Source organism: Anarrhichthys ocellatus, unplaced genomic scaffold (genome assembly GCF_004355925.1).
Source record: "Anarrhichthys ocellatus isolate YVR2014 unplaced genomic scaffold, GSC_Weel_1.0 scaffold183, whole genome shotgun sequence".
NCBI lineage: Eukaryota > Metazoa > Chordata > Actinopteri > Perciformes > Anarhichadidae > Anarrhichthys > Anarrhichthys ocellatus.
Window position 1 is genome coordinate 186,980 of NW_022280213.1, and position 11,430 is coordinate 198,409.

An 11,430-nucleotide genomic window follows, 5' to 3' on the forward strand; every position below is an offset into this window, starting at 1 on the left:
AGAGAGAGAGAGAGAGAGAGAGAGAGAGAGAGAGAGAGAGAGAGAGAACCTCTGCTGAGTTGGAACGAGTGTGAAAGGAGAGTGATGGAGGGAGGAGTTCCCTTTGTAATCCCTCTGAATGTGATTGAAGATGAAGAGAGACATTAAAGAAAAGCTGCTTTTATTTACTCTGAAGTAGCCGAGTCGGCTTTCAGCAGTCATCTGATTTCCTAATAACCTCGTGAACAAGAAGACGTCTGTGTGTAATTGGAGTAAACCGCAGAGCTTGGCCTCGTATCTCACTGGAGGAATTAAGGACTTTAATTATATGTTTGTGTCTGTGCTGAAGAATAGACAAGGAGTTTACAGAATGATCGTTGATTTATTTACAGTTTATTGAAGAATATAGAAAAAACAGACTTGTCCTTTAGAGGGAATGTATCAAAGAGAACAAATAGTTAAAACATTTGATCATTGTTAAACATACAACATGATCCTCTTACTTAACATCTCTGCATATGATTTTGTATTTTGTAATCAAATGTCTGCAGATGATAATGAGCCCACTAATAATGTTTGGTGTGTGTTCGCTGGATGCCGGCAGTTGTTTTTCGCAGGCGTTGGAGAGAAAACTCCTTCAATTCTTTTAATTGTGGGTTTTAAGGTTTGTGAGAAGCTCTAACTATTGTTTTGAAGCGATCGGTTGTGTTTGTAGTCTCAGAACAGGATGTTCTCTCCGGAACGCAAGTTGTGTTTAAGATATTAGATTTCACAGGTTTCTCCTTTCTGCCTGCTCTTCTCATATTTGGATTTTGATGTTCTGCTCCAGAACATGTGATTATAAGTGTGTGTGTGTGTGTGTGTGTGTGTGTGTGTGTGTGTGTGTGTGTTTGTGTCTCCAGGCCGCGGGGACCTCCAGCCTCAGCTGGACAGTGCCATGCAGGAGGTCAGCGATAAATACCTGCTGCTGGAGGAGACGGAGAAGCAGGCGGTGAGGAAGGCCCTGGTGGAGGAGAGGAGTCGCTTCTGCTGCTTCGTCTCCATGCTGAAGCCTGTCGTGGTCAGTCTCACATCCAAACCACTGGTTTTATAAGAACCAATAAAAAAACAGCAGCTGTGACGTTGAAAGTATCACCCTGCAGACCTGAGGGGTGTCTTTTTATTAAGTTTTAATGCAGGTCAGCAGCGTTTTGTTGCAGAGTTCTGAGCCGGTCGATGTGTTTGTGTGTCGTCAGGAGGAGGAGATGTCCATGCTGGGGGAGATCACTCACCTCCAGACTCTGACCGACGACTTGAAGGCTCTAACTATGGACCCGCACAAGCTGCCGGCCTCCAGCGAGCAGGTAGGACCATCTGAACAGATGAACCCGGTCCTCTGATCCAGGAGACGGGCGGTTGTTCACACGCTGCAGAGGTTCTGCTGACGGAGGTTCGTTTCCCTGAGGTCTCCTCTTTCCGTCTCTCTCTGCAGGTCATCGTAGACCTGAAGGGCTCCGAGTGCACCTGGTCCTACCAAACTCCGCCCTCGTCGCCGAGCACCTCTAGGAAGTCGAGCATGTGCAGGTTGGTTTCCATGTCCACAGATACTACCTGTTATCCTGACAGACCTCCCCCAATACGCTGACGCGGCTCATCTGTTACCCTGCTTGTACTCTGCTGCCTCCCTGTGGTCCAAAGGGGGAACTGCAGCTCTGTGCGTTTAGATGTTAGGTTCTTTAAATAGGACAAGTAGTATTTTCTGTTGTATTAGTATGAAGAGGGAAGGAAGAGTTGCAGCTGATACTTTTCTTTTCAAGCTTGTGGAGTTCTGATCAGGATTGTTATTCAGTGACTAGACGGTCAGTGTGAAGGTCTAGTCAGTAAGTCAAACTCTCTGACAGTCCAGATATGTCATCGAGATGTTGAACTATTCCAATACTTTCTTCGTTAACTTGACTCCCATTTCATCCCTCTCCTCTCCTTCCCTCCTCTCCTCTCCTCTCCTCTCCTCTCCTTCCCTCTCCTCCTCTCTCCTCTCCTCCCCTCTCCTCCTCTCCCCTCTCCTCCTCTCTCCTCTCTCCTCTCCTCCTCTCCTCTCCTCTCCTTCCCTCTCCTCCTCTCTCCTCTCCTCTCATCTCCTTCCCTCTCCTCCTCTCTCCTCTCCTCTCTTTCCCTCCCCTCTCCGTCCTGCAGCAGTCTGAACAGCGTGAACAGCAGCGACTCTCGCTCCAGCGGCTCTCACTGTCACTCCCCCACCTCCCACTTCCGCTACCGCGCCTCCTCGTCCTCCTCCTCCTCGGTGCTCCCCCAGCAGGCGCCGGCCCGCCTCTCTTCGATCTCCTCCCACGACTCCGGCTTCATCTCCCAGGACGCCTTCCAGTCCAAATCCCCCTCACCCATGCCCCCGGAAACCTCACAGGTGAGGAAAGAGACACCGAGGCAGTCGGAAAAGCCCTCCAGGTTGCAAGGATACTGTGTGTGTGTGTGTGTGTGTGTGTGTGTGTGTGTGTGTGTGTGTGTGTGTGTGTGTGTGTGTGTGTGTGTGTGTGTGTGTTTGCTGAGTCACGCCAGCAGCAGACGATGTTCACTTATCGCCTACAGGGTTTCATAAGCAGAGATTCACGGGAATAGAAAACAGAGTCACTTAAAATCAGTTCTAGAACAGATCAGTTATTTCTACTATTGATGAATTTGTCCATTTATAAAATGAATATCACAGTTTCACTGCGTCCTGTTTTGACCGACCAGCAGTCCATAACTCAGATATTCAGTTTACAAAGAAATAAAACAAATCCTCACACTGGAGAAGTTGGAACCAGAAAAGAGTTTGGTTTATTTTGGTAAATAAATTAATGAAACAATTAACCAATTATCAAAAAAGCTTCTGATTTATTTTCTGGCTGTTGGCAATTATTATTATTATATTATTATAAATATTTGTTTCTGTTATTAAGATTTTCAATTCCAAGATGTTCATTTCAAAGTCTACTTTATGCCATTATTTGATACATTATGATAAATAAAACGTATATAAGTAAGATGTACATACTGTGGATTATCTTAAGTCATGATTCCTGGAAGGAGACTTTACTGTTGATTTTTTGACACTTTAAACACCACAAGCCGAGTGACATCTCGTCCCATCGCATTGGAGCGAAGGCAGACATCTCCAACACTAGACAACTCACACTAAAACTAACTAGATTGATAAATAGAACTAAAGGTGAGAGGGACAATATGTATTTTAGATTTTGGGGTGAACTATCCCTTTAACAAAAAATCATAACCTGAAGATTTCATGTTTTATCTTGAGGGAAGCAGCTGCTTAACGTCACCGTGTTGACCTATTTGGATTGGAACCAGGACTGCCAGGACTGTAAATTAGGTTTCCTAAAGGGACTCTGGTGTTCGGGAACACTACCACTGTTGTCCACAGGGACCGCCAGAATCAACACAAGATGAACGTTCGTTGTGGTAGCTTTAAAATCTCATGAAATACTCACAAAAATGTGGAAAGAACGACGTGTTTGACTGAATGATAACCGACTGGATTTTCAGTATATTATTTATGATTTATATTGTGTGCAGTTATCGAAGCCTCTATCTTCTCATTCCACCTGCTGAAGCTGCTTCATGCATCTCTTCTTCTTTGAGCTGTTTGTTCACTTTGCTGATTCGCTGAGATTCCGTGTTTTTATTTACTAACGTGTCATGCTTCTGCTCTTCTTCTGTCTCTTTTTCTCTGCGCCGCTGGCTCTCTCTCTGTGTGTGTGTGTGTGTGTGTGTGTGTGTGTGTGCGCGTGCTTTGCATGGCTCTGCTGCAGTCGTGTGTCTCTCCTTTATCTGAGGAGCCTTCCTCTTCCTCCTCTTCCTCACCCTCACACAACGAGCCCCAATCTGGGCTGCAACAGGTGAACGTCTACACATGAATACACACACACAAACACAGAAGCTGATACAAACATATAAATCACACTCAATAATAGCGAGCAATATATCTGAGCTCCTCCTGCTCCATGTATGTTTTCACCTCCTCAACAGTCATACCCGTCATCTTTTGATTTCTTGAATTGTTTTTCTCCCTCCATCCACTCACCTTCAGTTGTCAAATGGTTTCGACCATCACGCTGCCCTCTGTCTGCACGGGGCGGCGCTGCAGGCCCAGGACATCCACCTCCACCCTCCATACTTCACCTCCTCCTCCTCCTCCACCACCACCTCACCCATCTCCTCGCCTTCCTATTCGTCTGTCTCTCCCACGTGGCCGTGGTCCCGTTCAGGCTCCGGCCAATCGGCAGAGCTCCTGCCTCTCAGCCCCTCCGGGCTCGGAATGAGCCCGACATCCAGAGTCCCGTCCTGGAAGGTTTGATCCTCATTCTCCCTCATGTCCTCGTCCTTCACCTCTCTTTTTGTCCTTTCATCTTTTGCTTTCTTCTTTCCAACTGTATTTTATTCCTTTGCTCACTTTAAAATCAAACACTTCAAGGAGACATTTCCCCAAAATGCTGTTTTGTTTCATGGAAGCAGAACTTTGAAACAACACTAACATCCCTTTACAGAAAGCTTTGCTCTCTACTGTGATGACAATGGACTTCATTGTCCTAAATTCATCATTTTTGCTTCTCTAAACAGGTTTGGACTGATGTGTGGTCTGTAAAAAGAAGTTGAACTGACAGAAAATGAGTTGAATCCTAATTTTAACAAAGATTTACAGTAAATTATCATTTAAATATCCAACACATTTGTAAATATTATGTTTTTAATTAATTAGTCAAATCATTGTCAAAAACAATACTTTATCTCCAAAATGTTTTCCACAACAACTTTAATTTGACTGTGTTTCTTAATAAAATGTAAAAGCTAATTACAAATTTAATTACAAATTTGCTACAAAAGTCACAAAAGCCAAACAGTCAAACAAGACAAAGTGTAACTAGAAGCAGCAAAGTGTGATTCTTTACTGTCTTTGTGTGCAGGACTGGGCCAAACCAGGACCGTACGACCAGTCGATGGTCAACACCCTGAAGAGGAGCAGGGACAGGAGAGAGACTACAGATCCCAGCAGCCACCACGGCGCTGACCTCACCACGACAGGGGAGGAGCCACAGGGGGTGAAAGGAAACCACGCTGTGACATCACACAAGGTCAGACGGTGGTCGTATTGGGTCACATGACTTACTGCAGCTTTAATTGGAAAGAAACTTGGAAATGTGTAAATTCTGACCGTAAAGGGATTATACACAACTTGACACTTTAATAACAACATACCTGTTTTACTTGTCTCTTTATTTTTTTAATCACAATTTTTTATCACATTTTCCTATTTTCTAATTATGTTTTTCACTATTGCACTGTGTTTATTGTCACGCACCAATCACCAAGCCAAGTGTAACATACTTGGCAATAAACAGTGTCTGATTCTGAAGTGACATATCAGATGTTTAGCTGTTTAATTAGTGAATCAAAGACGACACAACTAAGTCAACCTGTGTGTGTGTGTGTGTGTGTGTGTGTGTGTGTGCTGGTTGACCCCCTGCAGGAGGACAGGGAGACCCATGAGGAGCTGGCCCGGGCGCTGGCCCGAGGCCTCCGCTTGGACATCCACGGCTCCAGCAGAGACTCACTGCAGGGATCAAGTGGCTACAGCAGCCAGACCAACACACCCTGCTGCTCAGAGGACACCATCCCCTCACAAGGTGCACAGACAGACAGACAGACAGACAGACAGACAGACAGACAGACAGACAGACAGACAGACAGACAGACAGACAGACAGACAGACAGACAGACAGACAGACATGCTTTCATTACATTTTTTTATTTCAGTGTCTTAATATATACATAAATGATTTAATTTTGTAACGGTACATATTGTGGTGGGCGTAAGTGTATGACTACTTTGACATTTTTATGACAGTGTGTCATAACAGTCATAATAATGTGTTATAACGAAGGACCTTGGCACGACGTTATCAAGCAGCAGTCGGTTAGCTCGTCTTCCACATATTAACGACACACATCCCACAAGGCGCCTACGCAATCATTCATTGATGCAAACTTTAGCTGAAAACCTCTTTGAACAAATATACACATTGAAAATAAGCTCGGAAAATACGTGTACGAATACTTTAAGACCCTGGAGAGAGCAAAAGAAGGAGGAAGAGAGGTTAGATTCAACTCAATACTCTTTAGACATAATATAAAGGTGAGTATTGAGCTGAGGTTACCTGCAAGTCATTCTGTGTCACTAGTCGTGTGATTAGATTGTTCTCTGTTCCCTCCAGTATCAGACTGTGACTACTACTCGGTGGGAGCGGATCAGGAAGGCGAGCATCAGCAGACGTCAGACTTTGATAAATCCTGCACCATCCCCAGAAACAGCGACATCAGTCAGTCGTACCGCCGCATGTTCCAGTCCAAGCGCCCGGCCTCCACTGCCGGGCTGCCCTCCAACCCCGCTGCCATAATCACCCCGGGCGTCGCCACCATCCGACGGACGCCATCCTCCAAACCCAACCTGCGACGGCCCTCTGGGGGCCTTAGCTTGGGCCCCATACCAATCAAGCCCCCCATGATCCCAGTCAAGACCCCCACTGTGCCTGAACATCCGGGTTTCCCCAACAGGGCGGCATCGGAGGACGGCAACGCATCGCGAACCCCGCTCAGCCCAGCCACCACCCCTCTGTCACCGAGATCCGTCCCGTGGGAGACCCAGCACCCGAGCCAGGGGTCGGATCCTCCCACCCCGCCACCGCAGCCCGGCAGTCGGGTGTCAGAGTGGGAGCGCCGGCCTCTCCCGGAGCTCCTGGAGGAATCGGAATTATGCGAGGTGGAGGATTTTCTGGTGGCTATCCGACGAGGCGTCAGGCTCAAGAAGACGTCGACCAATGACCGATCAGCGCCGTGTATTCACTGAGACGACACGGGTCGGCTTGACTTGAGCCATTTTGCGTCCCTGTCTGCATATCAGCAAATATGCTCTTGAAGGGACACAAAATGGTTATTTAACAAGTTAACGCAAATTGGAGCTTTGGCATCAAATGGACGCCGAGGTTTGGAGGAAGTTGCCCAGAGACTCTGATCGAGGATCAGTTCAGAAATTAGCTAACAAAACTTTGCATTTAAGTTATAGAAATGCTGAATTTGCTGAGAAACTTGGCACCAATCACCTTTTCTTTTGGCCAAAGAGAAATAGTTCAAACGAGGGATGACAACCCTTTTGTTTGAGGTTTTGAGACCAGTTTGAGAGAGTTCAGCGAGTACACACATAGTTTAAAAATCTCTTTTCTGAACTGAAAGAAACTAATGTTGGTAAAGTAGAAGTTTCTCGTCTCAATTCAGATTTCATCCAACAACAATCTAGACCTTCGTAAAGCATCGATCGACTTGTTCCGGCAAAGAATTAAAAGCACTTCCGTCAGTATTGCTCTTTGACTAACTGGAGGTTTCTTAACACTGGTGCTGATCCGACATCAGTTACGCTGGGCAACTTCAGCACAAAAAAGAACAGAACATCGTTGTCGAAGAAGTCATAGCAGCGACTTCTTAGATTAATGCGTCGTATTGGAAAGAAAAGACAGATAGATATGATTCTGGAAGGGTTGATGGAGTATTTTCAAAAGATCAAATCATGATTTGTATGTACATATTTATATTTTGACGTGTTTGTACGTTTTGTTTGTCATACATCCCTTAGTCTCCCGTTTCCACTCAAGGTGCCAAAAGCCTGAGGGCTCAAATATTCTCTTATCGAATTGAAATTATGCTGGAACTTTTTCTTTCTGTAAAAACATAGACGAGGTGTTCGATAGAGAATGAAAGAAAGACGAATTGAGCTTCTACGCAAACTGAAAAGAGTATTTGTATATGTTAGCATATTGAAGAGTGGTGTTAGTTATTAATACCACACACAGTAGATTAACCTGCATGTTCTTTTTGCCCCAATATAAACAAACATTTTGTCTTTTAAATTAGATTTACCAGACAGTTAAACCCGTGACATCCCAGCAGTGGAGGTTTAGGAACCGTGGAGGCCGACAAGGTGCTGGATTTAGTCTGCTGTTAGCTGAATGATCTTTTTACAGCATTTCACTTCTGTAAAGCACTTTAAATGTTTAAAAGAAAATCCAAAAACAGGAGAAACTACATTTTTTTCTTGCATCTACACGATGTGAACTTTGTGGGCCTCCAGGTTCACGAACCCTTCTGTCCCAACATGTTGCTAATCTACCAGCTACAGTACGTAGCAGCTGTGTGTTAGCATACACGTCCAGGTCCATGGTAGTAATAGAGGTCGTTACTACTTAGCTATAGTACTTGGAGTTCTGTGGATCAGTGTATTGGTCTGTTACTGCTATGACGTGTACACTGTTTGGAAAGAGAACCGGTTTATAAACTGGGATCGAGTTTCCTTTAGTCCTAAACTATCTGTGCTTACTAGCCATCAAACACCAACTGTCCGCAATATAGACGATGTTTTTAACACTCTGGCAGCCATGTTGGAGGTCTACAGCTCACAGCTGATCGCATCCCTTAAATGTGCAATTTGGTTGTTTTAACAGAATTTAAAAGACGTTTCACAGCCTAAACTGCTGGATGAACACGCGTACTGCACATGTGCAAACTAGTACAACACACCTGTTGTTAAACATGCTATTGTTTCCCTGATGAAGCTACATTGTGAGCTGAAATCAGCCGGAGAAGCGCTAGTTAACGTTAGCGGTTAGCAGCTGGTGGGCAGCACAGTGCTGCTTGGCTAAATATTATCTTGTAAAATTGAGTTTTTGGTGAGAAACTTAAAGTAAAATAGTTTGAAGGATGTGTTTTTGTGGCAACATAAAATCAATATTAAAGAGTTATGACTTCTTTAACTTCGGTACTTGTATCAGTCAATACTCAAGTTCAGGTAACATAGGAAAACATAGTACCAGAACAGCTCTAACTTATTTGCTGCCTAATTATTAGCTAAATATAAATATATACCGATAGATTAAATGAATCATTTGGAGAATAGCTAATGTACAGCTCTTAGTGGAAGCCATCATAGTAGCCAGTGGTGGAATGTAACTAAGTACATTTACTCTATTTTCTGTTACTTTATATTTCTACTCCACTACGATCCATATGATTAATACAAATTATTGTCCAGCTGATAAATGATCAGTAATTGTCACTGGATTATAAGTAAAAGTGTGTTTTTACACTGAGGTATTGTTCTGATTTAGTTAGCTTAACATAAATATATTTTGTTTAAAATGATCTATTTTGGACACTAGCTGTGTGCAGAAGCAGAAGCTAGCTCTGTAGCATGATGAAATGCTACCAGACGCATCACCACACAAATCTCAGCTCTGTAGACCTCCATTATGGCGCCAGATCTATTTTGTGTGAAACCGACTGAAAATCCTCTTTTAGGTTCAACGGTCACAGCGGAACACGAGCTTAACCTGCCGTGCACCGATATTCATGTACAACTGCGACACATATATATATATAAGCCTGTAATAGCTTGTGTAATTACTAAATGTCAAATAGCCTGATGAGCTGGTGTTTGCAGGTAATTAGCGCAACGAGCTGAAATAGACGAAACTTCCCTGTTGCTACTAAATAACTACTGTTAATAGTGTCATCACGAGTCATTATTTATTCATTTAAATGTTTTCAGCCATTTTATTTTGTGGCTTTACACGTTTCTAAACTCCCAACTGTCCTGTTGAGCATATAAAACATATTACAAATATATTTAATATGCATGTTGTCTTTTCATTTTACTTTTAGTTGAACTAAAGATTGAATAGTCGGCTTTTTTCTACTGGAACGATTTGTTTTTTCCTCAGTTGTTCTGCTTCTACAGGACCAGAATGCATTGCAGATGATCTCGTGTGTTTCCCTGCAGAGATCATTGATGTTTCATGTTGTGCGACAGCAGTTTGACAGCCTGTATGATGACTGAAGTCCGTTTCATTTCCCAGTTCAGGTTACCGAATACAATCGAGCAGCTGATGCGATAAGCATATGAAGCTGAATGTTGGAGCCTGTGAGGTTAAACTGTGTGAGACGCCAACACACACACACTGAGCATTAGAGAAGTGATTATTAATGGATCACATTAAATATACACGTTAGATACAGTTTATAATCACTGGTCCGGTGTGTGTGTGTGAGAGAGAGATATATCTATTGTTTCTGTCTCTGAGCTGTCAGTAAAGCAGCCGTCAGTGTGTTTCTGCCCTTTAACATTTACACTTTACTTTGAAGACAAGTTGCCAAATCTCCTGCAGTATGTGCTCAACGACGCCCTGGATTTATTTATCTTATTCTCACTAAAGGTGCTGAATCTGGGGGAGATTGTCCTTCGATGCAGCTACTTTCTCGCCACAAAAATCCCCCAAATATTATTAAAATTACACTTCTTAAAGTGGACATCTAAATTATGATTGAATTGAAGTACCTGAAGTCATACTACCTACAGTGTCATGATACCGGAGGGGCATTTAATGGAAATAGGACATTTCAGTTACTCAGCAAATACAGTATTAATGCTCCAAAGAACCAAAAATGTTCTCAATTAAATATGTGCACATGATGCTCTTCAGTGTTTAGTTAGATGTCCTTCTAAAAAGTTTTTTTTTTTTCCTCTAAAGTGCATTGCCAAAAAGGTTGGAACATTAAAATACAGGAAACCCTCATCCTGATTTTCATATTGTATAAAATACATAATTTATCAATGAAATTGAGATAAAACATTGCTGCTTGTGTCAAAAATATAAATATATTCTTTGATGGGGAAGAAAATAATGAATGAAGTCTGTTAAATTTGAGCATAATTCCTGTTTTTTTGGGTAATAATTTGGCCGATGGAAACATTTTAAACTACATTAATGATAAACACGTCTTACGTGATCAAGTGTTTGTGAGCTTCTATACTTGTAAAGTTTCCTTTGTTTTACTTCATTTGATCAAAACAGCACATGAATGTAAAATATTGGAACCGTTAACTCAGTGAAATTTCCCACAGGCCTTGAACTCATCGTAACCGTTACAGAAATGTTTCTGTCTAATTTGCTGAAAAACATTTCCAGATAAAAAAAGTGTCACTGAATCCATCCGACAGGTTTTATTACATATTTAAACAGGTGGATACTTTAAACTAAAGACTTCATTACCCAGGAGGCATCAGAATACTCCATCACAGGCCTGTCTGTGGTACTAGAAGTGAAGGCAACATGTTGGTTTTATTCTCCTTGTTCTTCTGTCTGACGTCCTGAACACCGTCTCATATTTCTATGTACAGCAGCTGTTTGGAGCTCAATAATAAAATGGTAGCAGACGATGTGCATCTGAATAAAGACGCTCGTGCTTTGTCTTCTCTTAATGATTTCTCTATTTCTCTCCATCTGCGAGACATCGTGAGGGAAATATAGTTTCACCAGGTAAAGAAACGTAATGTTTGGTCGGTGATTTTGGTTTTTC

The 11,430-nt window shown here is 42.9% G+C and overlaps 1 protein-coding gene across 2 annotated transcripts; it reads left to right on the forward strand.

The window, feature by feature from the left end:
• The first annotated feature begins 24 nt into the window (after nt 1-24).
• Nucleotides 25-11,306, forward strand: LOC116400581 (protein MTSS 1). 2 transcript variants are annotated; one of them, XM_031878492.1, is made up of 8 exons: nt 25-1,039; nt 1,215-1,322; nt 1,451-1,542; nt 2,152-2,377; nt 4,061-4,321; nt 4,935-5,102; nt 5,498-5,654; nt 6,243-11,306. In XM_031878492.1, the coding sequence occupies exons 1-8, from the start codon at nt 917-919 to the stop codon at nt 6,872-6,874; spliced, it is 1,767 nt and encodes a 588-aa protein (XP_031734352.1). In that variant the 5' UTR covers nt 25-916; the 3' UTR covers nt 6,875-11,306. The 2 variants fall into 2 exon arrangements, with proteins under 2 accessions (XP_031734352.1, XP_031734353.1); XM_031878493.1 differs by lacking the exon at nt 4,061-4,321.
• Nucleotides 11,307-11,430: the final 124 nt, after the last annotated feature.

Excerpts from the sequence above, each read along its gene's own strand:
- LOC116400581 (XM_031878492.1), top strand. The coding sequence starts at position 917 with ATGCAGGAGGTCAGCGATAAATACCTGCTGCTGGAGGAGACGGAGAAG. Across the intron at positions 1,543-2,151 it reads AGGAAGTCGAGCATGTGCAG|CAGTCTGAACAGCGTGAACA; the intron begins GTTGGTTTCCAT and ends TCCGTCCTGCAG. Across the intron at positions 5,655-6,242 it reads GGACACCATCCCCTCACAAG|TATCAGACTGTGACTACTAC; the intron begins GTGCACAGACAG and ends TGTTCCCTCCAG.